This window comes from Ursus americanus, chromosome 30 (assembly GCF_024610735.1).
Source record: "Ursus americanus isolate L20-20 chromosome 30, mUrsAme1.1.p, whole genome shotgun sequence".
NCBI lineage: Eukaryota > Metazoa > Chordata > Mammalia > Carnivora > Ursidae > Ursus > Ursus americanus.
The window spans coordinates 5,064,450-5,088,721 of record NC_142156.1 but is presented as its reverse complement, the minus strand read 5'-3'; the positions used below and the strand labels follow the sequence as shown (position 1 = coordinate 5,088,721).

At 44.0% G+C, this 24,272-nt stretch overlaps 1 protein-coding gene across 5 annotated transcripts in view; it reads right to left on the bottom strand.

Moving 5' to 3' along the window:
• NF2 (NF2, moesin-ezrin-radixin like (MERLIN) tumor suppressor) overlaps positions 1-8,892 on the bottom strand; it is a 74,987-nt gene extending 66,095 nt beyond the window's left edge. For 4 of the 5 annotated variants that reach the window (XM_087857209.1, XM_045791296.2, XM_045791295.2 and 1 more), the window contains exon 1: positions 8,274-8,891. In XM_087857209.1, the coding sequence (XP_087713335.1) occupies positions 8,274-8,387 (114 nt within the window). In that variant the 5' untranslated portion in view covers positions 8,388-8,891. Of the gene's footprint in view, positions 1-8,273 lie in introns of all 5 variants that reach the window. The other variant, XM_045791298.2, reaches the window with a different exon arrangement.
• Between the last annotated feature and the right edge of the window lie 15,380 nt (positions 8,893-24,272).

Here is a 24,272-nt window from a genome sequence, read left to right as displayed (position 1 = left end):
CATTTACCAAATAGAAACTTAGATCGGCCGGGGAGGGGGGGACCTCGCTGGCTCAGTAGGTAAAGCATGTGACTCTTGATCTCAGCGTTGTGAGGCTGAGCCCCACACTGGGTGTAGAGATTACCTAAATAAATAAATAAGATCAACACAAACCTAATTTGCCACCTATTATTGTGCGATCTGAGAGCTAAGAGTAATTTTTTCATTTTTAAATGTAAATGTAAATTTTTTAATTTTTTATTTTTTTTAAAGATTTTATTTATTTATTTGAGAGAGCGAGCGAGAAAGCACAAGCGGGCGGGAGAGGCAGAGGGAGAGGGAGAAGCCCTAATGCCGGGCTCGATTCCAGGACCCCAGGATCATGACCTGAGCCAAAGGCAGACACTTAACTGACTGAGCCACCCAGATGCCCTTTAAATGTCAATTTTTAAATTACATTTCGTTACTTGTGAAAATTATATGAAAATCAAATTTCAATGATCACAAATAGTTTTATTGGAACAAAGTCATGACTTTTGTTCCCATTTTGTCAAAGGCCACATCCTCCTTAACATAGCCTGAGATATAACTCACTACCTTAAAATTCACCTATTTAAAGTGCCTAATTCGGGGCATCTGGGTAGCTCAGTCAGTTAAGTGTCTGCCTTCAGCTTAAGTCATGATCCCAGGGTTCTGGGATCGAGCCCCACATCGGGCTCCCTGCTCAATGGGGAGTCTGCTTCTCTCTCTCCCTCTCCCCACCCTCTTGTTCTCCTCACTACGCTCTAATAAAAAAAAAAAATTTAAAAACTGCACAATTCAATGGTTTCTAGCATATCTGTAGAGTTCTCCAACCATTACCACCGTCAATTTTAGAATATTTTCATCACCTCAAAAAGAAACCTTGCACCCCTCGGCTATCACTCCTATATCCCTGTACCCTTTCTCCGGCCCTAAGCAACCAAAATCTACTTTCTATTTCCCTATATATCCCCACTCTGGACTTCCTGATGAATGAAATAGCAGGTGTTCTTTTGTGACTGCTTCTTCCACTTAGCATAATGTTTTCAAGGTTCACCCATACTGTAGCATGTATTTATTATTTCATTCCTTCTTAGTGCCAAATAATATTCCATTGTACTGATACACCACCTTTGGTTTACCCTTTCATCAGTTGATGGACATTTGGGTTGTTTCCACCTTTTGGCTCTTAAAAATAATGTTGCTACGGACATTTTGTGTACAAGTTTCTCTGTAGATATACATGGATTTCTCTTGAGTAGATACCTAGTAGTGGAACTGCTGGGTCCTATGGTAGTAACTCTATATTTAATTGTTTGAGGAATGGCCAGACTGTTTCCCAAAGTGGGCTGCACCATTTTACATTCCCACCAGCAGTGTATAGGGGTTCCAATTTCCTCATATTCTCACCAACATTTATTATTACATGACTTTTTGATTCTAGTCATCCTAGTGGTTGGCTCTTACTGTGCTAAAGTGGTTATCTCATGGGGTTATTTTCATTTCCCTGAAGACTAATGATGTTGAGCATATTTTTCATGTGCTTATTGGCCATTAGTATATCTTCCTCAAAGAAATGTCTATTCAGATGCTTTGCCCCTTTTTTTAAAGTAAACTCTATGCCCAAAATAGAGTGGGGCTTGAACTCACAACCCTGAGATCAAGAGTCATGCACAGGCACCCCTCCTTTGCCCACTTTCTAATTGAGTTATTTGCCTTCTTATTACTGAGCAATAGGAGTCCTTTATGTATTTTAGATATAAGACCCTTATGAGATACATGATTTCCTAATATTTCTTTCCATGTTCTTGATGGTGTCCTTCAAAGCACAAAAGTTTTTCATCTTGATCAAGTCAAGTCTACTTACTTTCTTCTTTTGTTACTTATGCTTCTGTTGTCATATCTAAGAATCCTATGCCAAATCCAAAGTCATGAAGATTTATTTCTGTTTTCTTTTAAGAGTGTTACAGTTTTAGTTCTTATATTTACATCTTTGATGCGTTTTTAATTTTTGTATGTGATATGAGTAGGGGTTCAACTTCATTTTTTTTGCATGTGGCCTACCAGTTGTCTCAGCACTGTGGGTAAGTCTACTCATTCCTCTAACGAATGGTCTTGGCACCCTTGTCAAAAATCAGTTAACCATAGATATATGGATCTATTTCTGGACTCTCAGCTCTATTTCATTGATCTATATGTCTATCTTTATGCCAGTACTATACTGTCTTCATTATGGTTCTTTTGTAGTAAGTTTTAAAGAAATATGAGTCTTCCTACTTTCCTCTTCTTTTATAAGATTGTTTTAGCTATTCTGGATCCCTTGCAATTCCATAGAAATTTTAGAATCAGTTTATCAATTTCTACAAAGAAATAAACTGGGATTCTGATAGGGATCGTGCTGAATGAGTAGATCAGTTTGGGGAATACTTTAACACCTTACAAGGTTACTTTAACATACTTTAACACCTTAACGAGGTTAACACCTTAACAAAGTTACATCTTACGACCTATGAACAAGGGATGCCTCTCCATTTATTTAGATCATCTCTAATTTCTATCAACAATGTTTTAATAATTTTCAGAATATAAGTTTTACACTTCTTTGGTTAAATTTGTTCCTAAATATTTTACACCTAATACCATTATAAATAGAATTTTCTTAATTTCATTTTCATATTGTTCATTGCAAGTATATAGAATTACAAGTGATTTTTGTGTATTGCTCTTATATGCTGCAACCTTGCTGAACTCGTTTATTAGTTCAAATAGTCTTATGGGGGATTTCTTAAGAGTCTATATACAGGGGTGCCTGGGTAGCACAGCGGTTAAGCGTCTGCCTTCGGCTCAGGGCGTGATCCCGGCGTTATGGGATCGAGCCCCACATCAGGCTCCTCCACTATGAGCCTGCTTCTTCCTCTCCCACTCCCCCTGCTTGTGTTCCCTCTCTCGCTGGCTGTCTCTATCTCTGTCGAATAAATAAATACAATCTTTAAAAAAAAAATGAGTCTATATACAAGATCATGTTATCTGTGAATATATTTTTATTTCTTCCTTTCCAATATGAACGCTTTTTATTTCATTTTCTTGCCTAACTGTCCTGGCTAGAACCTCTAGCACATTGTTGAATAGAAGTGGCAAGATGGGGTGCCTGGGTGGCTCAGTCGGTTAAGCATTTGCCTTTGGCTCAGGTCATGATCCCAGGGTCCTAGAATCAAGCCCCACATCAGGATCCCTGCACAGCAGGGAGTCTGCTTCTCTCTCTCTCAAATAAATAAATTCTTAAAAAAAAAAAAAAGAATTGGCAAGGTATCTTTGTCTTATTCCTGATCTCACTATTAAGTATGACAGTTAGCTGTGGGTTCTTCACTGATACTCTTTATCACGTTGTGGAAGCTCCCTTCTATTCCTATTTTGTTCAGTGTTTTTTTCATGAAATGCTGTTGGATTTTGTCAACTGCTTTTTCTGCATCTGGTGAAATGATCATGTGATTTTTGTCTTTTTATTCTATTAATATGATCTATTACATTAATTGATTTTCAGATGTTAAACAAACCTTGCATTCCTGGAATAAATTTCACTTGGTTATGATGCATGATTTTTTAAAATATGTTGCTAGATTCAGTTTGCTAATATTTTTGTTAAGAATTTTTGCCTCCGGAGCCACCTCGGTGGCTCAGTCGGTTAAGCATCTGCCTTCAGCTCAGGTCAAGATCCCGGAGTCCTGGGATTGAGTCCTGCAGTTCCGCACTGGGCTCCCCGCTCAGCAGGGAGTATGCTTCTCCCTATGCCCTGCCCAGCTTGTGCTCTTTCTCGCTCTCTCAAATAAATAAAACTTTAAAAAATAAGAATTTTTGCTTCCATATTTTTTAAAGTAATCTCTATACCCAATGTGGGGCTGGAACTCACAACTCCGAGATCAAGAGTCACATGACCTACCAACTGAGCCAGCCAGGCACCCTGTTTTGCTTCCATATTCATAAGAGATCTCAGTCTCCCGTTTTCTTGTTATAGTTTTGTTGGGTTTTCGTATCAGGGTAACACCAGCCTCATAAAATGAGATGGGCAATGTTCCCTCCTCTCCTGTTCTTTTGGAAGAGTATGTGAAGAATTGGTATTAACTGTTCTTGAAATGTTTGGCAAAATTCAGTAGTAAAGCCATTTGGGCCACTAGTACATACAGCCTAGACATTTCTTTGAGGGTATTTTTATTACTGATTTAATCTCTTTACTGGTTATAGGTCTGTTCAGATTGTCCGTTTCTTCTTGAGTCAATTTTGGTAGTTGGGTGTGTTTCCAGGCATTTGTCCATGTCATTTAAATTAATCTGTTTGGTGTAAACTGTCATTTTACTTTTGTTTTCTATGTGTTTCATGTCTTTTCCGTTTCTCTACTCCTCCTTTACTACTTGTTTTTACATTAGGTGAATATTTTCTAATGAAGCATTTACATTTATTTAATGATTTCTTCATCATATTTTTTAAGTGTTTGGGGGATTTTTTTAGTGGTTGCTCTAGGGTTTACCAGATACTCTTATCAGAGTCAGCTTCAGATTTATACTAGCTTAATTCCAGTGGTATATACATCCTACATATCTAAATATCTAAATATATAGACCCTGTATATATATATATATATATATATATATATATATATATCCTTTCCCTTTCCACTTTTGTAGACTATTTTCTATATATATATTAAAATTATATATGTACTATATATATATTTATATTAAAATTACAAACCCAACAATACATTACTGTTATTACTTTACCGTCTGTAGTCATGTCCTTAGCCCATTACAGCTTTGCTTCCACCCACCTCCTCTGTGCTATTATTGGCAAGTTACTACGCATATATTACGTTTGTATGTTATAGGCCCAATAGTACATTACATACGTTATTTTATACAATTGCTCTTTAAATCAGTTATAAGAAGAGAAAAATATTCATTTCTACTGTCTTTTATAATTACATTAATTACCTTTCCCAGGGCTTTTTTTTTTTTTTAATGTAGATCCAATTACTGTCTGAGGCCATTTGCTCTCAGCCTGAAGAACCTCCTTTAGTATTTCTTGTAAGAGAGGTCTTTGAACAACATCTCCAATTTGCATTTACCTGGGAAAGTCTTTATTTCACCTTCATATTCGAAACAGCCATTTTGAAATATCCAGCTGGGCTGGATATAGGATTCTTAGCTGACAAGTTTTTTCTTTGAGCACTTTGAACATGTTATCCCACAGCCTCTGGCCTCCACAGTTTCTGCAGAGAAGAGAGCTGTTAATCTTAATGAAGTTTCCTTGTATAAGTCCTTCTTCTCTTGCGGCTTTCAAGATTTTCTCCTTGTCTTTGACTTTCTGCATTTTTACTTTTTCTATTTGTGGATCTCTTTTATTTTTCCTCCTTGGGGTTTATTGAGCTTCCTGAATGTCCAGACTATTGTTTTCCAGCAAATCCAGAAAGTTTCAGCTACTATTTTTTTAAATATTTTTTCTCTCTTCTCTCCTGGTATTCCCATTACATATGTGCACTTAATGATTTCCCACATTTTTCATTGTTTTTTCCTTTCTATTCTTCAGCTTGCATCATCTCTATTATTCTATCTTCAAGCAAGCTAATTCTTTCTTCTGCTGGTTTCAATCTACTCTGAGACCCTCTAGGAATTTATTTCCGTTTTGGTACTTTCCAACTCCAGTATTTTCATTTGGTTCTTTTCTGTAATTCCTATCTCTTTACTGATCTTCTCCACTTGATGTGAAAATGTCATTATATCTTCCTTCTTTAATCATGCTTTCCTTTAGTTCTGTGAACGTATTTGTAATGGCTGTTTGAAACCTTTTCTGCTAAATTTGTCATCTGGTCGCTCTCACAGGCAATTTCTACTGCTAGGCTTTTTCCATCGTATGGGTCATATTTCCTGTTTCTTTACATGCCTCATAATTTTTTGCTGGAAATTAGACATTTCAGGTAATATGTTATCTAAATAATATAGATAGTGGACTGGTTCTGCCTGCCCCAGCCCCAGGACTTATTGGTATTTGCTTATTTACTGATGGGCTGGAATGTTTTAGTGAAATCTACTTCCTTCACACCTTCACACACTGTTAAGGCCTATGATGTTGTTCCTCAGAGAGGCACAAATTTGGTTTTGGCCACAGTCATCCCGGAGTGACAGTGGTTTTAGTAGGGCTCTTTCTTTTCCTCTGATCACACCCAGCTGTTAAACTTCATTAACTGTGTTTTGCTGTTCTATTATTTTCAACCATGCCCTGGGGCATAACTTGCTCTACAAAATAATCCAATCAAAGGTGGCTCTTCTGAGGGAACAGTTTATTCAATCTCATGAGGGCTCTTCCCAGCTTTTTTTTTTTTTTTTTTAGATTTTATTTATTTATTTGACAGAGAGAGGGACAGCCAGTGAGAGAAGGAACACAAGCAAGGGGAGTGGGAGAGGAAGAAGCAGGCTCCCAGCGGAGGAGCCTGACGTGGGGCTCGATCCCACAACGCCGGGATCACGCCCTGAGCTGAAGGCAGACGCTTAACGACTGCACCACCCAGGCGCCCCATCTTCCCAGCTGTCTTTATCTCTGATTCTCTCCTGCAAACTAGCTAGCCTGCAGTCTAGGCTGTATCTTCATTAAATCCGTATCTTCCTCCCTTTTGCCCTTCACCAAATCCTCCAGTTAAGAGTTCCCTTAGGCATAAACTTCTCCACATTTTGTTGCAAATGAATTAACTGCCTTTGGGAAGAGAGCAGAAGCTACAGGTTTTAAAGCCTTCTTCTCCCTCCAGGTAAAATCTGAGTCCTTGGTGGAATGAGGGGGACACACCAGCCTGAGATTTTCTCAGTTTGCCTCCTCTGGCATGGAACCACCATTGCACAAGCTGGGTTTGGGACGAGAGGAACTGGGGCCCCAGCAGTCTCAGTGTGCCATGCCCAAAGCACAGCTCCCATTCTGTGAGTAGGAGCTGGACAGAAGAAGGAAGAATCGTATTTCAACTATACACACCTGGGACTGTCTCAGTAACAAGTAGGCTTGAGCAGGATAAGAAACACTGAAGTTCTGCTCCTCCTGGGAAGAAAGTGGTCTGACAGGGAGTTAGGGGAAGAGGGAGCCCTGTGTTCTGGGTTGCAGCAATCTGGAGTGGAATCTCCACCCTGCTGAGTTGGAAGTGGGGAGGGAGATAGTAGCCTTGGTTCAAATACTAGACTCTCGCCTTTCTTAGCAAATTTTCACAGATTTTCTTGAATAGATGTTTATTCATTTGATGAATGTTTGCCCTTAGGACCATTTCCAGAAGGTTTAAATAGGTGAGTTTTTTGAAGTAATTTTCACCAGTCTTAGAGGCGAGCAGGTCAATGACACTCCTCAAGCTGTCATGCTGGAAGTGAATCCTAAGGCTGCTTTTGTGCTGTAATAGTTGAGCTGAAGAGCTAAGTAGTTGTAACAGAGATCCTATGGCCTGCAAAGCTGAAAATATTTACTATGTGGCCCTTTACAGAAAAAGTTTGTCAACCCCTGACTTAGGTCACTGCTGCCAGTGCTGCTGGTTCACAGACCACACTCTGGACTAGCAAGGATTTAAATTACTTGAGAGGCAGTACTATTTTGGCTAAAAAGCTTGACTTAAAATCCCACTTTGCCACTTACTAGATAATGGTTTGGGGTACCTACCTCATTGGGTAGTTGTGAGAATGAAATGTATGAGCGTCTGACACTTAGAATATATTCAACAAATAATAACTTATTATCATGATGTAATGAAAAGTTAAGTATTAGTCATCATCTCTTTCCCTTAAAGAGTTTTCTTCCAGAAAATGAAAGCTTTCGGGAAAGGGAAAGAAGTATAGACTTTCCAATATACGAGATGCAACTTTTAATACCTGGGGCACATAATAGTATCTAATTAAAATAAATAAATAAATAAGAGCATAGAGCTGGAGCTTAAGCCTGACACTGAAAACCAGTATTTGCCACCACAGATGCTTCCAGCCTCTTGCAGTAACAATGAATGAAAACCTTCAGGAAGTGCTTCCAAACCCAAAGCCCTATGAAAAAAGAGCAGCAATTAATCTTTAACTTGAGGATTTGGGCCTAGATGGCTCCTTCCGGTTCTGGTCAGCTCTGTCTATGCTCAGAGACCGTATAAACTGAATCCCTCAAGCTTCCACCTTGACTGTCACCGCGGCAGGGGCGCCCCAGTTGGTGCCCGACCCACAGCAGGGCCCGGCTCCCCTTGCCGCAGCCCGTCGGGGCTGCCAGCGGGTTACCTCGCAATTGAACTCCATCTCGGCGTCCATGGTGACGATCCGCACGGTGAACGTCTTGGGCTGCTTCCTCTTGAGCGAGCTGAAGCTCATACGGGAAGCGATGGCCCCGGCCATGGCGCGGGGCTCAGGCCCGGGACCCTAGCGCCCCGAGGCCTGCGCTCTGGACCTGTTAGCCCCCCTGGAGGAGCCGCAGAGGCCTCAGGGCCACCATGGTAGCCAACTGGCCGGCCTGGGAGCTGTCTGGTCGGCGCGGGCCCCCAGCGGCCAGCATGGGCCGTGAGGACCCTGCCCCGGGAGCGTAAAGGAGAGTTGGGGGGCGGACCCTTACGGCCACGGGGACGGAACACCAGCCAGGACCGACGGGGTGGGCTCGGCTCGGCGCTCAGAGACTCGGGCCGGGGACGCTGGGGACGCCCCGGGACGGGGCCCCTAGACGGCAGCGGCCCAGCCCCCGCGCGCCTCTCAGCGGCCGATGGAGGTCTCGGGGCCGCGCTGCGGCCAGGCGCGCACGTGCGCGCGTGGCTGTCACCGTCCTCGCTCCGCGCGCCCGCGGGAAGCGTCCCCTCCCCACAGACCCCGGCCTGCTCCCCGCCCCGCCCTCAGGCCCCCAGATCATTAGACACAGCGCAACCGAACACGGAGGCTGCCTCCCGGACTCTGCGGTTGGCTGAGAACCCCTAGGGAGGCGGGACTTTTCCCTCCCGTCGGCTCTACTTCAGAAAGACCCCACCAATTGGAAGTTCAGCTGTGATTGGAGGCGCGGGCCTGGGCTCGGCGTTGAGTGGCCATAGCGGCAGTCACTCCGAACGCTTTTGTTCGCAGGGAGTACGCCTACTCTAGCAAGACTGGTTGAGGCGTCGGAACCCGGCGCGCCTGCCCCGGGGAACCACGTAGAGGCTGTTCGGCAGTTGCGGGTGGGCGAGCGAGGGAGTGCCCTTCGGACCAAATACGCGCCGAGTGTGGCGCCCCAGGAGATTGTGTTTCGGACACTAGGCGGATAATCCTCCTTGGCACTTAACTGCATATACTGACCTCCGTGTTTCTTAAACTTTTAAATCACGTGGAGGCTGCTTAGGTTGCCGGCGCTCTCCCGAGATCCTTCTGTTTCTCTTAGGGAGAAATTACATCATTACCAAGGAAGGATAATAATTGTACCTACCTCGTGGGGTGGTTGAGGAATTTAAGGAAGTTAATACATGTAAAGTCTTTAGAACGGTGGCTGGCACATACTAGTTTGAATCCTATGAAATTGCTGTTTTTACGGGTACAAAACAGTCGAAAAAATGAAAGCATTTCTCATTTTGTACTCTGATTTCCATTTTCAAACCATATAGTGTTTCATGTTTTTTAAATGTCATCAAGTTATAGTGGATGTGTTGTGAGGTGGGAGTATATAGCTTTCTGTATTTAAAAAATAAATCCTACTTCTAAATAACTCTTAATGGTTGAGTAGAGACAATTTCCTCTGTTTTGACTGAAGAGTAAGCAGTCCTTAAATGTTAACGATCATTAGCATCACCTCCCCTACGGATGGGAAAATTGAGAAGCGCAGCACGACAGAGCCACCTGCTAACTATTATCTAGATAGTGAGAAGCAAAGATGGGACTCAAAACCCAGATTTATCCCTCCCAGAGCTTGCTGGCATTACCGTTTCGCTGCCCTGCTTCCCTAATTGTGGCTGCCAAGTTGCTCCCTGTTGTAGCCCCCAAAACCACAAACTACCATTCTGGAGCACTCAGCAGACACAGTTGCTGGTAACTATACCATAGCATACCCCTAGCTCTTCTCCACAGACCCCCGTGGTGCAGTGAATCACCAACATATGCTGGCCCACCCAGCAAAGCTTCTGTGGGGGAACTTTATATCCTGTCTACTGCTGGCAAATTCTCCCCACTAAAATGATTGTTCAGGGTAGTGTGGGCTTGGAGTGACAGTGTCTTCATTTTAATTGCTTCAGTTCTTCCCCGTAGGTGGGAGAACCAGGGTGAAAACTCCCAAGGGCCCCCCACAGGGACAACAAATCAGGGCTTTAACCCAGGGCCAGGACTGCCGACAAAAAAGAAGTGATTCTGGGATCCTACTGAGGAGTAGAAAGAGGATGTAGATCAGACAGCAGGGGTAAAAGTGACATTGATGGCCAGTAATAGCTCCTTTTTATGGAAGGCTTACTAGGTGCCAGGCACTGGGCTAATTGGCCAAAAATGCCAAATTTAAACATTCTTGGGGAGACATCCAGGTGGATACATGGGTCTGGATCTTAGAAGGGAGGCCAGGACCAGGAATAAAAATAGATGTAATGGAATATTACACTGGCATTAAAAGTGCCATTCACAAAAAATAAACGCAAATGATCATTCCTACCAGATAAGGGCTTGACAAGGAATAATTCAAGCAGAGCTCATTAAAAAAGATCTGGGGGTTCCTGACTGGCTCAGTCTAGAGCATGAAACTCTTTTTTTTTTTTTAAGATTTTATTTATTTATTTGGGAGAGAGCACAAGTGAGGTGAGGGGCAAAGGGAGAAGCAGACTCCCCACTGAGCAGGGAGCCTGATGCAAGGCCGATCCTGGGACTCCAGGATCATGACCTGAGCTAAAAGGCAGACGCCTAACCGACGAAGCCACCCAGGTGCCTCTTACATGCCTGAGCATGTAACTCTTGACCTTGGGGTGTGAGTTTGAACACCACATTGGAAGGTAGAGTGTACTTAAAAATACATGTTTTTAAACATGTATTTAAAAAACATGTTTAGGGGGTGCCTGGGTAGCGCAGTCGTTAGGCGTCTGCCTTCGGCTCAGGGCGTGATCCCGGCGTTCCGGAATGGAGTCCCACATCGGGCTCTTCCGCTGGGAGCCTGCTTCTTCCTCTCCCACTCCCCCTGCTTGTGTTCCCTCTCTCGCTGGCTGTCTATCTCTGTCAAATAAATAAATAAATAAATAAATAAATAAATAAATAAATCTTAAAAATAAATAAATAAATAAAACATGTTTAAAAAAAAAAACTAAGGCTGGCTCAGTGGGTGGAGCATTGACTTGATCCCGAGGTTATGAGTTCAAGCCTCACACTGGGGTTAGAGAGTACATAAAAAAATAAAATATTTAAAAAAAAAGAAAGATCTGGACACACAGACAGTAAATACCTGTTGAATGAAGAAATAAAGGACATGAGGAAATACTTAATGGTCTCACCCATGGAAACAGTATTAATGGCTACCATGTATTAAGTGCTTACCATATAAGGTACTCTGCAAAGGGCTTTGCATGCTTTATTTCTTTTGACCTTTATCAAAACCTTACTTGGTAGGTACTATATCCTCAGTTTACACATGAGGAAACTGGCTAAGGCTGAAAGGAGGTATTTTACCCAAGATTGTAACTGGTATAGATGCAGTTTGCATCCAGGATGGTTTTTGTCTAGATTTCACCTTAGTTACATTTTGTTCCTCCATTCTTCCAGAAGATCAGTAACTCTCAAAGTGAGGTCCATTCCCTCCAGGAGACATTTGGCAACGTCTAAAGATTTTTTTTTGGTTATCACAAGTAGGGGATGTTCCTGTACTCCATGGTAAAGGCTGAGGATGCTGTTAAACATCTCACAATGCACAAGACAACCTCCCACAACAAAGAATTATGCAGCCCAAAGTACCAACAGTGCCCAAGCTAAAGAAATCCTTCTCTAGAGCAATTCTTCTTTTTTTTTTTTTTTTAAGATTTATGTATTTGTTTGAGAGAGAAAGAGAGCACAAGCCGGGGTGGCAGAGGAAGAGGGAGAGAGAATCTCAAGCAGTCTCTGTGCTCAGCGCAGAGCCCAACGCAGGGCTTAATATCATGACCCTAAGATCACGACCAGAGCTAAAACCCGAGAGTTGGTGCTTAACCGACTGTGCCGCCTAGGCACCCCTGGGGCAATGATTCTTTAACTGTTTGTGTGTGTGTGTGTGTGTGTGTGTGTGTGTGTGTGTGTGTGTGTGTTTCAAGTCAAAAACACTCTGTCAAGGGGCACCTGGGTGGCACAGCGGTTGGGCGTCTGCCTTCGGCTCAGGGCGTGATCCCAGCGTGATGGGATCGGGCCCCACATCAGGCTCTTCTGCTATGAGCCTGCTTCTTCCTCTCCCACTCCCTCTGCTTGTGTTCCCTCTCTCGCTGGCTGTCTCTATCTCTGTTGAATAAATAAATAAAATCTTTAAAAAAAAAAACACTCTATCAAGAATCTGATGAAACCAGTGGACATTCTCCACAAAGGAATACACACACACATACACATGCACAAAATTTTGCCTGTGGTTTTGGAAGGTTCATGGAAAGACTCCTCCAACGTGCATCTTAAGCCCCAGGTTAAATCAACTCATCACTAAGATTGAATCAACTTGACCCTGAATGCTAGATTGTAACCTGTCTGCCAAAAACTGGACTTGGTTGTTTCTAGAATTACTTTCATTGTACATTGGCATGATGCCAGTGTCCTGCTCAAAGGGTGTTATAAGAAACGGCCCTGTGCAACTCTGTCTTTAGTAGAGATTTAGCTGACAAAGGTACACACAGCATCCTTCCTGTGAAGACTCACAAGAGAAATCTCTCTTAAACTCCAGCACTTAACGTTTCTCATGGGAGACTGGTTTGCTTTTTATTTTTTTAATAACGTTCGTTGTGTTTTCCTTATCTCATAAGTAATCCATATGCATTACAAAAAAGAAATAGAAATGGCAGATAAGCAGCGTGGTAGGCTTAATTCTAAAATGTCTCCCATTGGGGCGCCTGGGTGGCTCAGTCAGTTAAGCGTCTGCCTTCAGCTCAGGTCATGATCCTGGGATCCTGGGGTTGAGCCCTGCATCAGGCTCCCTGCTCAATGGGCAGTCTGCTTCTCCCTCTCCCCTTGCCCCTCCCCGTTTGTGATTTCTCTCTCTCACTCACTCAGATAAATATATAAAATCTTTTAAAATTTTAAAAAAATTTTTAAAAAGTAAAAAATAAAATGTCCCCCATTGATCTACAGGCTTGTACAATCCTACCCATTGGCCATGGGCAAGACCAATAGATATGATGGGGTATTATTCCTATGATTATGTTGCTTTATATGGCAAAGGGGATTTCTGCAAATAAAATGCCTTACTCAGTTGTGTTCATCAAAAGGGAGATTATCCCAGGGGGATACTGAACTAAGCAGGTGAACTCTCTTTTTTTTTTAATTCCAGTATAGTTAACATACAATGTTATATTAGTTTCAGGTGTACAATATAGTGCCAGGTGAAGTCTTTTTTTTTTTAAGATTTTATTCATTTATTCAAGAGAGAGAGAAAGCAGAGCGGGGGTGGGGACAGAGGGCAAGAACAAGCAGACTGTGCACTGAGCACAGAGCCCAATGCAGGGCTCGACTCTGGGCTTGATTCCACGACTCGGGGCTCGATTCCACGACTCGGGGCTCGATTCCACGACCCTGAGATCATGACCTAAGCCAAAATTAAGAGTTGGACACTTGGGGCGCCTGGGTGGCACAGCGGTTGGGCATCTGCCTTTGGCTCAGGGCGTGACCCCGGCGTTCTGGGATCGAGCCCCACATCAGGCTCCTCTGCTATGAGCCTGCTTCTTCCTCTCCCACTCCCCCTGCTTGTGTTCCCTCTCTCGCTGGCTGTCTCTATCTCTGTCGAATAAATAAATAAAATCTTTAAAAAAAAAAAAAGAGTTGGAAACTTAACCGACTAAGCCACTCAGGCGCCCCTCAGGTGGATTCTCAAAAGAGATTTAGGGTTCAAAGACAAAGAAAGTCAGAGAGATGAGTTCCTCCTGACCTGGAAGAAAGCAACCATCCATGCTGTGAGCTCCGTACAGGGCCTCATAGCAAGGAACTCTGGGTGGCCTCTGGGAGCGGAGAGTGTTCCAATCTGACAGCTAGCAAGAAAACAGGGACTTCAATCCCACAACCACAAGGAGCTGAGTTCTGCCAACAACCAGAGTAAGCTAGGAAGGAGGATCCTGAGCTCCGGGGTAGAACCATGGAGTGGCTGACAGTTTGAGTGCAGCCTTGTGAAACCCTGCACAGAAGATCATACTAAGCCATGCCTGGATTCCAGACCCATGAACACTATCAGATAATAAATGTAATTACCACTAAATGTGTGGTAATGGGTAAACACAGCAGTAGAAAATTGATAGCGGCAGAGAGAAACAAAAAAAAAATTTTTTTCATGAAATGTTTTATTTTGAAATAATCAGACCCCTCCCTGCCCATGCCCTCCACCGAGTTTCCTTTTTTATTTATTTATTTATTTATTTATTTATTTATTTATTTATTTGATAGAGACAGCGAGAGAGGGAACACAAGCAAGGGGAGTGTGAGAGGGAGAAGCAGGCTTCCCACCAAGTAGGGAGCCCGATGTGGGGCTCGATCCCAGAACCCTGGGATCATGATCTGAACCGAAGGCAGACACTTCATGGCTGAGCCACCCAGGCGCCCCACTACCGAGTTTCCTTGATGGCAACACAACCAAGGAAGCTAGAACTAGAACTAAGACCCCAACCAGGAACAATAGGCCTTTTCAATGATCAGAACCCATAGCAACACCCAGCAGATTTAAGTTACAGTTAATGATATAAAATGTGCCGGTACAAACCGCTAAATCCTTTGGAGGCTAATTTCCCCAAACTCCCTCTCACTGCCCTCAAAATATTTGGCTAAACTAACATGTAAGTGATAGTTGCTCCTTTGCTACTGCACAAATGGAACAATTTCCCCCATTCATTTTGTTTGCAATATCTTGATTAGAACAAATACTTTCAGGGGCACGTGGGTGGCTTAGTTGGTTAAGCACCTGACTCTTGATTTTGGCTCGGGCCCTGATCTCAAGGTTGTGGGATTGAGCCCCGGGTCAAGCTTCACACTGGGCATGAAGCCTGCTGAAGATTCTCTCCCTCCCTTGGGCACCCAGGTGGCTCAGTCGGTTAAGTGTCTGCCTTCAGCTCAGGTCATGATCTCAGGGTCCTGAGATCGAGCCCCAAGTTGGGCTCCCTGCTCAGTAGGGAGCCTGCTTCTCCTGTTCCCCCTGCCTGTGCTCTCTCAGTCTCTCTGTCAAATAAATAAATAAAATCTTAAGAGAAAGAAAAGATAATTTTAAAAAGATTCTCTCTCTCCCCCTTTCCCTCTGCCCCCCCATAATAAAAAAAAAATAATAATAAAACATAGCCAAGTCTCCACATAGCCCTGTGTGTGGTTAGCACAATAACCTCCAGGGTCCTGGCCTGGTGCTGAGAGGAGGCAGATGGAGAAAGAAACAAATTTTATCTTGTATAGTCCACTGGCTCACTGCTTTCATATAGGCCATATTGTTTTGTGATTTGCTAACGGTTATTCATCAATATGTTAGGAATATTTTCCCATATCATTAAATATTCTATAATAAAATCTTTTAGGGACTGCATAGGATCCTATGTATGGGTATAATTTTGTTTTTCTCTCTATTACACGTTGTAAATCATGTAACCAATCACGCTTCCTTCTTGGAGTTTGCTGTTAGGAAGCTCAGAGCCAAATTTGCAGTCAGCTTCTGGCAATTGTACCCGGCCTTGCCTTATCTGTGGCTTCAACTAATTTTTGCTGCCCTTATTCCTTACTTTGCAGTCACTTTTTCCTTGCTCACTCACTGTTTATTTGTTGCACTATTTTTTTACTCAGTTATGGGTCCCTTACCTAAAGGTTTTTTTAGTTATTTCCATATATATAAACAAAGTATTGTTTAAATGTATCTAATTTTCTAAAGTAGGCTCCATGGCCAACATAGGGCTCAAACTCCCAACCCTGAGATCAAGAGTCGCGCCACCAAGACTACTGCCAGGCACCCCAACATAGATCTAATTTTTAAGCTTTTATTATTTAAAAATTTTTTTCTAAGATTTTATTTTTAAGTTATCTCTACACCCAACCTGGGTGTCAAACTTACAAACTTGAGATCAAGGGTCTCATGTTCTACCAACTGAGCCAGCCAAACTTCCCTTAACCTTTTGAAAACTAATATTAAAGTTTGCAAAAATAGTAGTTTCTCTATATCCCTCACTCAGCTTTCCCTAATGTTAACACGTTGCTTAATCACAGTACAATGATCAGAATCAAGAAATTAACACTGATGTACCACTATCAACTACAGACCATATTCAAGTTTCACCATTTTCCCACTGCTGCCCTTTTCTGTTCCAAGATCGTACCAGGACTCCAGGTAACATTGGGTTATTTCTCTTACTCTCCTGTAGCCTGGAACAGTTTCTTAGCCTTTCCTTGTTTTTATGACCTTGACCCCTTTAAAGAGTTTTGGCCAAGTATCTGTCAAATGTCTCTCAATTCAGGTTTGTCTCAAGTTTTTTCATTATTGGACTGATGTTCCAGATATATTTTTGTAAGCTGCACCACATTATTTTTGGAGCGGGGTGGAAATGGAAGACCAAACAAACTGGGGCGCTTGGGTGGCTCAATCGGTTAAGCGTCCGACTCTTGGTTTCAGCTCAGGTCGTGATGTCAGGGTTGTGAGTTTGAGCCTCGTTCAGTGGGGAGTCTGCTTGAGATTCTCTCCCTCTTCCTCTCCCTCCTCCTCCCACCTCTCCCAGCTCATGCCTGTGCACTTGCCCATGCTTTCTCTCTCTCAAATAAGTAAATAAAACATTTTTTAAAAAAAGAGCTGAACAAACTAAGAGGTTCTGGCCTGTCTGCAGCCTGAGGCTCAGGGAGGTGATTTGATTCATCAAGATCACCTGGCCCAGGTGATCTGGGACCTAAGACTTCTGAGGCCATGGCCAGGAACCAGTGTTCCAAGGTGCCATCCTGCAGCACTGAGCCTGAGGCAGGCAGCCTGCAGGGAACAACTCCTATCTGAAATAACAGCAGGAAAGGAACCTAGAGCTTAGGAAATCACTAGTGTTCATCCTGTTCCCTTTGAGCCTGGAATTGAAGATCTTTGGATTTTCCTAGGATGTCCCTAGGTGTTAGAGAGGCAGGCAGACCTGAGTTGGAATTTCCACTTTCCTGCGACCTTGGGCAACTTAGCTTCTCGGAGCTTCAGTTACCTTGTCTGTAAAAATGGGCATTAATAATAAATGATATGATGTGTTTAAAAGCCCTTTTAAAAATAAGAATTGATATTTATTGAGCACCCTCTATGTCTAAGGTGCTGTGTGACCTTGCAAAGGTGCTTATCATTTCTCCACCTCCATTTTATCATCACTTAAAATGGGAGAATAGAAAATGGGATTGCAAGTAGCAAAACCTCAAAGCACACATTCATTGCACTTGTACTGAGTGGTCATTTTGGTACCCATGCATTCTCATTGAATTCTCATGGTTAAGTAGGTTATTATGCCCATGACACAGTTAAGACAACTGAAGTGCCCAAAACTAACTCACTGGCCAAAGACCACACAGCCTAACAGAGATAGAGGCTGGATCCTCAACCCAAGTTGCTAGCTCTGGGACCATGGTCTTCCAATGATAGCATGCTGCCAGTAGCAAGCATGCCTTTGCCTCCATCAGGTACTAAAAAAATGGCTCTTTTCTGGCCTAAAATGTTTAATCTTGCCCAATTGGCATTTGAGGCTGTTTCTGTGTTCCTTACTAAGGGAGATACTTTTGAACCTGAAGCTAACAGTGTGTATTATTAGCTTCCTAGAGCTGCTGTCACAAAGAAACGCAAACCAGGAGGCTTGGAACAACAGGACTATATTGTCTCACAGCTCTGGAGGCTAGAAGTCCAAGAACCAGAAGTCAGCAGGGCCACGCTCCTTCTGAAACCTGGAGGGGAGGCTCCTTCTTTGCCTCTTCCAGCTGCCGGTGTCCCCAGATGTCCACTGGCTGGTGGGGACATCACTAGCCTGCACACGGCATCTCCTTGTGTCTGCACAACATCTGCATGCCTGCCCCGTGCCCAGATTTCCCTTTTCCACGCAGACATGGGTCATGTTGGATAAGGACCCACCCTAATGGCCTCATTTTAACCTGATTACCTCTGTAAAGACCTTATTTCCAAATAAGGTCACATTCTGAGGGACTGGGATTGGGACTTCAGTATCTCTTATTTAGGGGACATGAATGGGCAAACACTCCTATGTTTCTCCTTTACTGTCACGCTCTCTATGCTTCTGACACCAAATCTGGGGCTTTTTCACTCCAAACAATTCTCTGGGACACCAGCTGGAGGTCCTACAATTCAATTCAATTCTGACACTAACTAGAGTTAGTGCAGACCCTACAGGTTAAGGACACAGTCCCGTGAGACTACTCCTCCTTCAGACACCAATCGTCAGTCCTTCTGACTTCCTGGCTACAAATTGGGGTTCCTGTGACCTCCGCCTTGGACTTGGTAATTTGCTAGAATGGCTTGGTGAATTCAGGGGAACACTTGGGCTGTTTTATTATATAATAAAGGATACAGATGAACAGCGAAATGAAGAGGAATATAGGGTAAAGTCAGGAAGGATCCAGGGAACAAGAATTTCTGTCTCCATAGAGTTGGGGATACACCACTTTCCAAACATATGGATATGTTCACCAACCTGGAGTCTCTCTGAACCCCCTACACTTGGAATTTTTAAGGCAGCTTCATCTTGTTAGTAGGCATGATTGGTTATTAACATAACCTCCAGTCCCCTCCCCTTCCAGGAGGAAGGGAGTTGGGGCTCAAAGTTCCAAGCTTCTAATGATGGCTTCATCTTTCTGATGACCCACCCCCATCCAGGATCCCCCAAGGCATTGCCTCATTAGAACAAAATATGTTCCTATCACCTGGGAAATTCCAAGGGATTTAAGAGCTCTGAGTCAGGAACCAGGGTCAAAGACCGAATATCTGAACGAAACGTGCTAGTAGCACTCTTATCACTTAGGAAGTAAAAAGGGTTCTAGGAGCTTTGTGCCAGGAACTGAAGGCACAGACGGAACATATATTTTCTATAATTTCACAGGACACAATTCCACCCATGAATCCTCTTCCAAGAGCAGGTTCGAGGAGCTGCATTTATGCCAGTATAGCCGGGGAGGTCCAGGAAAGTCACATTTTTCAGGAAGGATGCCTTCTGTAAACTTCACAGGATTCAAAACTTCGTATTCCAAGACCCGTTTTTCCTTAGGAATGAATGTAAAGTAGGTGATGGAATGTGCTCACACAGCTCATAAATCTACAAACGTCTTACCATATTTTTGCTGTTGATGCTGCTTTGTATCTTTGCAGCACTCTCTGTACCTGTGGGGACTCTTCCAAATTAACAGCACCACCTGTCAAAGAGGTGATTCAGTCTCCTTCGTAGTGTTTATCACATCCAGTATCCACTCCAAAGGTATTGATTTGGGGTGTGTTTTTCAGCACTAGCATCTCTACTTTGTAAATGCTTGAATGATGTTGTTATAGCTTTTCAAAGTGGTTTGTAATGACAGCTAAGGGCAAAATAAAGGCTTAACGGGCACGAAAAGCGGTTGCTAGAGTCCAAAGCACGTTAGCAGTGTGATTTGCTCATCAAGGACGCAGAAGGTGGTCATTTGTTTTCCCCACTAAAGTGGCGCCGCCTTGTGGCAGTAGCATGAACAGGTTTTCATTCATTCTATCCCCGGTGGCTTTGGAGTTTGTTCAATAGGTTAAGGAGTAAAAATGTTTTCTTTTTCCGATGTTTGTGTGATTTCCAATTTGCACATGGAGTGGCATTTTGTTAACATTTCTGTGGCGCTGTGTCCGAGTCACATAATTCGTATTTGCATATGATGCATACTACAGAAAGGCAGAACTTGGCAGTGTGGCTCGTGCCCTAGCCAAAACATAAAAGCTTTCTTGTCCCTGTCCCTCCTGTTTGGGGTCCCGTAGGAGCTAGGGAATGCAATTCTCAGAGAGCAGTTGGGCCTGAGCATAAAAGCCCATCGATAAGGAACAGGTGACACTGCCACAGCTGGGTAATTTGTCTCTTTGCTCTTCTGCAGCCCATTTGGTGATGATGTATTTGTCCCAGAGAATAGATGATGGCAGGTTTGTTCATATTTTACACTTATGAACCTGCCTGTTCCTCTCCGCCCGGCTCTGCCCATCTGTCTTTGTCGCTGGCTCCTCTCATTTCATCTCACAGATTGGGCAGCAGGCCTTGGTCATGAGTTATGAAGGTGAATACCGTGAGGGCAGCGTTGGGAAAGGAGGGAGGAGAAGAGATGGGTCAGCTCTCTGCAGAGAGGGGAGGGATGGACAGATCTGGGAGAAAGAGATGTCACAGACTCAGTGGTGGGCAGGAAGGGAGCTCAGAGAGGAAGGGGAGGGAGAGATCCTAGGACAGAAGACAATGATGCTGGGGAGGTCTGCTCACAGAAGATGGTTTGCAATGCTAAGTCCAGTCCCAATAATTAAGTTGGGTCCTAGTACAAAACCTAATCATGGTAGCCAAACTCCCAGGCGGCCCCCATGACTCTCACATCTTGGTAATTACGCCCTTGTAAAGTCCCCTCTCACGCTGAGCAGGGCTGACTTGTGTAACCAATGGGACATGCAGAAATGACAAAGTGTGATTTCCAAGGTCACAAGAGTCTTTAAAGCTTCCACTTTCCTCTCTCTTGGATCACTTGGTCTGGAGGAAGCCTGCTGCTATGAGGCAAAGACACCCAAGCAGTGCCTGGAGAAGTCCATGGGGCAAGGAACTGAGGCCCCTGGCCAAGAACCAGCACTCACTTGCCAGGTGTGTGAGCAACCTACCTTGGAAGCAGGTCCCACAGCCCCAGTCAAGCCTTCAGATGACCACAGACCAAGTTGACATATATATTAATTTATTAATTTATTATTTATGTCAATAATCTCTACACCCACTGTGGGGCTCAAACTCACAAACCCAAGATCAAGAGTCCATGCTCTTTCAACTGAGCCAGCCAGGTACCCTACCAAGCTGACATCTTGACCACAGCATTGTGGAAGACCCTGAGCCAGCTAACTACTCATGCCTGAATTTCTGACCTATTTGGAACCATGTGAAATAATTGTTTATTGTTTCAAGCTGCTAGATTTTGGGAGTAATTTATTCCATGGTAATTGGAAATGGTCTAATTCCTTATTTATAGAATTGCTGTCCAACATCTACCTGGTTTGCTGCCCAGAATGCACAGTCCATGGGTCAGGGAACCATTCATACCAGCTGCTCGGTTAACCAGCATTGCATGTTACTGAATGCCACAAAGAGAGCCCTGTGCCCTACTCCTTCAAGCAAGGTAAATGTAGTTAAGCAAGGAAAAGACTCTGGAATGAAGTGGGTATGTGTTGTGAGGAGAGGGATAGAGCCATGATTAGGATGACCAAATCTCCTGGTTTCCCCGGGATAGAGGGGTTTCCTGAATGGAGGTCTTCCAGTGTTAAAACTGGGAAAGTCTAGGGTAAACTAAAATGAGTTGGTCACCCTAGCTGGGGTTGGGTTTGGGGTCTCAAAGCTGCTTTTCCAATAAGCTGCCACACTGTGGTTCATATGATGTGGGGAAGAAGACCCATCTCCCATCTGTCCTGGATAGGAGTGGGACCATGCTCCTAAAACTGCCTAGTTTTATCCTCTTGCCCCACTTAAGTGGGTGGAAATGGGGAAACCCTCTTGGAAATGTCAGACCAGTGTGAGGAGGCTACAAGTCAGCCCTCCCTCCTTCTCCCCAGCAGAGGTGGCCAGAAACATCTGGAATTCAGTGAAAACTCTCACCCCAGACCAGGAAGGCCAACCCCTTTCTGTCCATGGGTTCTGGCTTCCCGTGGGTTCATTACCAAATGTCCTCTACCACATGGCCAATGTATTGTTCCGTAGCCTCTGTTGGCATAATTCAGTCACAGGTCACCAAGGCTGCTCACGCCATTGTTGGAGAGGATTTCTTTGTACTGAGTGAGAAGCTGCCTCCACATAAACTCCACCCTTTGATTATATTTGATTGTGCTAAACATTTCTAACATGTCTCTTCCTTTTCACATACTATGCACACATTGCATTCTCTGCCTAAGGTTCCCCTTGCCCTGCTCCCTTCTCCTGGCAAACTCTCTCTACTTATCCTTTCAAGCTTAGGTCCAAAGTCAGGCTTCCTGGGAGGCCCGATGGAGCCCGTCATTTCTGCCTCTCCAGGTCGACCACACTCAGAGCCTAAGGGAAGGAAAGCTCTTCCACAGGATACCAGCGACAACTCATTTGTTTCACCTCCATCTACCCATGTGGGCTTTTCCTGAGTGGCTGGGACTGGGGAGCCTCCCATCACACCAACTTCCAGAAGGGGGAGCTTATTTCCTTTTGGTCCTTCGGATAAGCCCAAGGAGCCACTGGTCCCAGCTGTGTCCATGCTCTTCTTTGTTTTTTTTTTTTCATTTTTTTAAAAGATTTTATTTATTTGACAGAGAGAAAGAGGGAGGGAGAAAGCACAAGCAGGGGAGCAGCAGGCAGAGGGAGGAGAAGCAGGCTCTCTGCTGAGCGGAGAGCCCAATGTAGGACTCGATCCCAGGACCCTGGGATCATGACCTGAGCTGAAGGCAGACACTTAACTGACTGAGCCACGCAGACTCATTTTTTTTGTTTGTTTTTTAAAGATTTTATTTATTTATTTGACAGAGATAGAGACAGCCAGCGAGAGAGGGAACACAAGCAGGGGGAGTGGGAGAGGAAGAAGCAGGCTCATAGCGGAGGAGCCTGATGTGGGGCTCGATCCCATAACGCTGGGATCACGCCCTGAGCCGAAGACAGACGCCCAACCACTGTGCCACCCAGGCGCCCCTGTGCTCTTCTTTGTTAACACAGGCTGCTCACAGCCTTCTGCCTTAGCTATAAGGCAGTGGCCACAGTGTTGTGTCCATTACATTTATTTCAATAGTTCTGCCTGTTTATGACAATTGATCCAGGTTTTCCATTTATCATAAGGATATAGTTTCCTTTTTAAATAAATCACACATATAATACATGTTCCTTTAGAAAATGCAGGGGGAGGGGCGCCTGGGCGGCGCAGTGGTTAAGCGTCTGCCTTCAGCTCAGGGCGTGATCCCAGCGTTCTGGGATCGAGCCCCACATCAGGCTTCTCCACTAAGAGCCTGCTTCTTCCTCTCCCACTCCCCCTGCTTGTGTTCCCTCTCTCGCTGGCTGTCTCTCTCTGTCAAATAATTAAATAAAATCTTTAAAAAAAAAAAAAAGAAAGAAAATGCAGGGGGAAAAATCACAGTACAAGCCTCACTTCCTTACAGAAGTCATTACTGACCCTCAAGTGTATAGAGGATCTCCCTTTTTTTTCTTCTCCACCCATTGTAAGTCCTCACAGCTCCCCATATTTCTTCATGGTCTGCACTGTAATTGGCAAAATACTTTTGTGTATATTTTTCACTTATTTAGTAAATATTTAATGTATCAGGCAGGAGAAGTGAGGGGAGAGCAGCCTAAGGCATCTGTCCTGAAGGGGCTCCAAGTCAATGTTGATTTGATTTTGTCTCCCTTACTAGACCTCAAGTCCCAAGAGGGCCGGGGGCTTGTTGTCCTGTCTACATTTAGTGTCTAAGAGCTTAACACAGGTGATAGCCATGCTGACTCAATCTTTGCTGAAGGATTAACAAAATTAATGCATGCCCTCCATTCCCCCTTGCCAAGCATACCAGCAGGGAGGTACCGGTCAGCAGTCGGTGGGTGGATATTCTTTGGGGGAGTGCTTGCGAGTATCCATGCATGCACCCAGGGATCCAGGGCCCCTCGTGGTGTCTGAAAACTCTCTCCTTTTGCTGAGGTCTGTGACCTGGGGAATTGTGGACTGAGAATGGATTAGTTTGGAAGGAAGACAAAAGAGCCGGGCAGGGCCAGGAGAGGGCATGGTGCCCAGGATGCCCAGGTAGAGATGGTAAAACGGGATGAAGACAGAAAAGGAGATGGAGAGAAAACGTACTCGTGGCCGGGAGGCTTGCCCAACTGTCTTAGATTGTTAGGGGTTTGTTCCTTTGATAATGTGCTAAATACTGCCTGTGGATCCCTCCTCCCCTGAAAAACGCACAATTTCAGGGGAGGCCTACTGACTGAC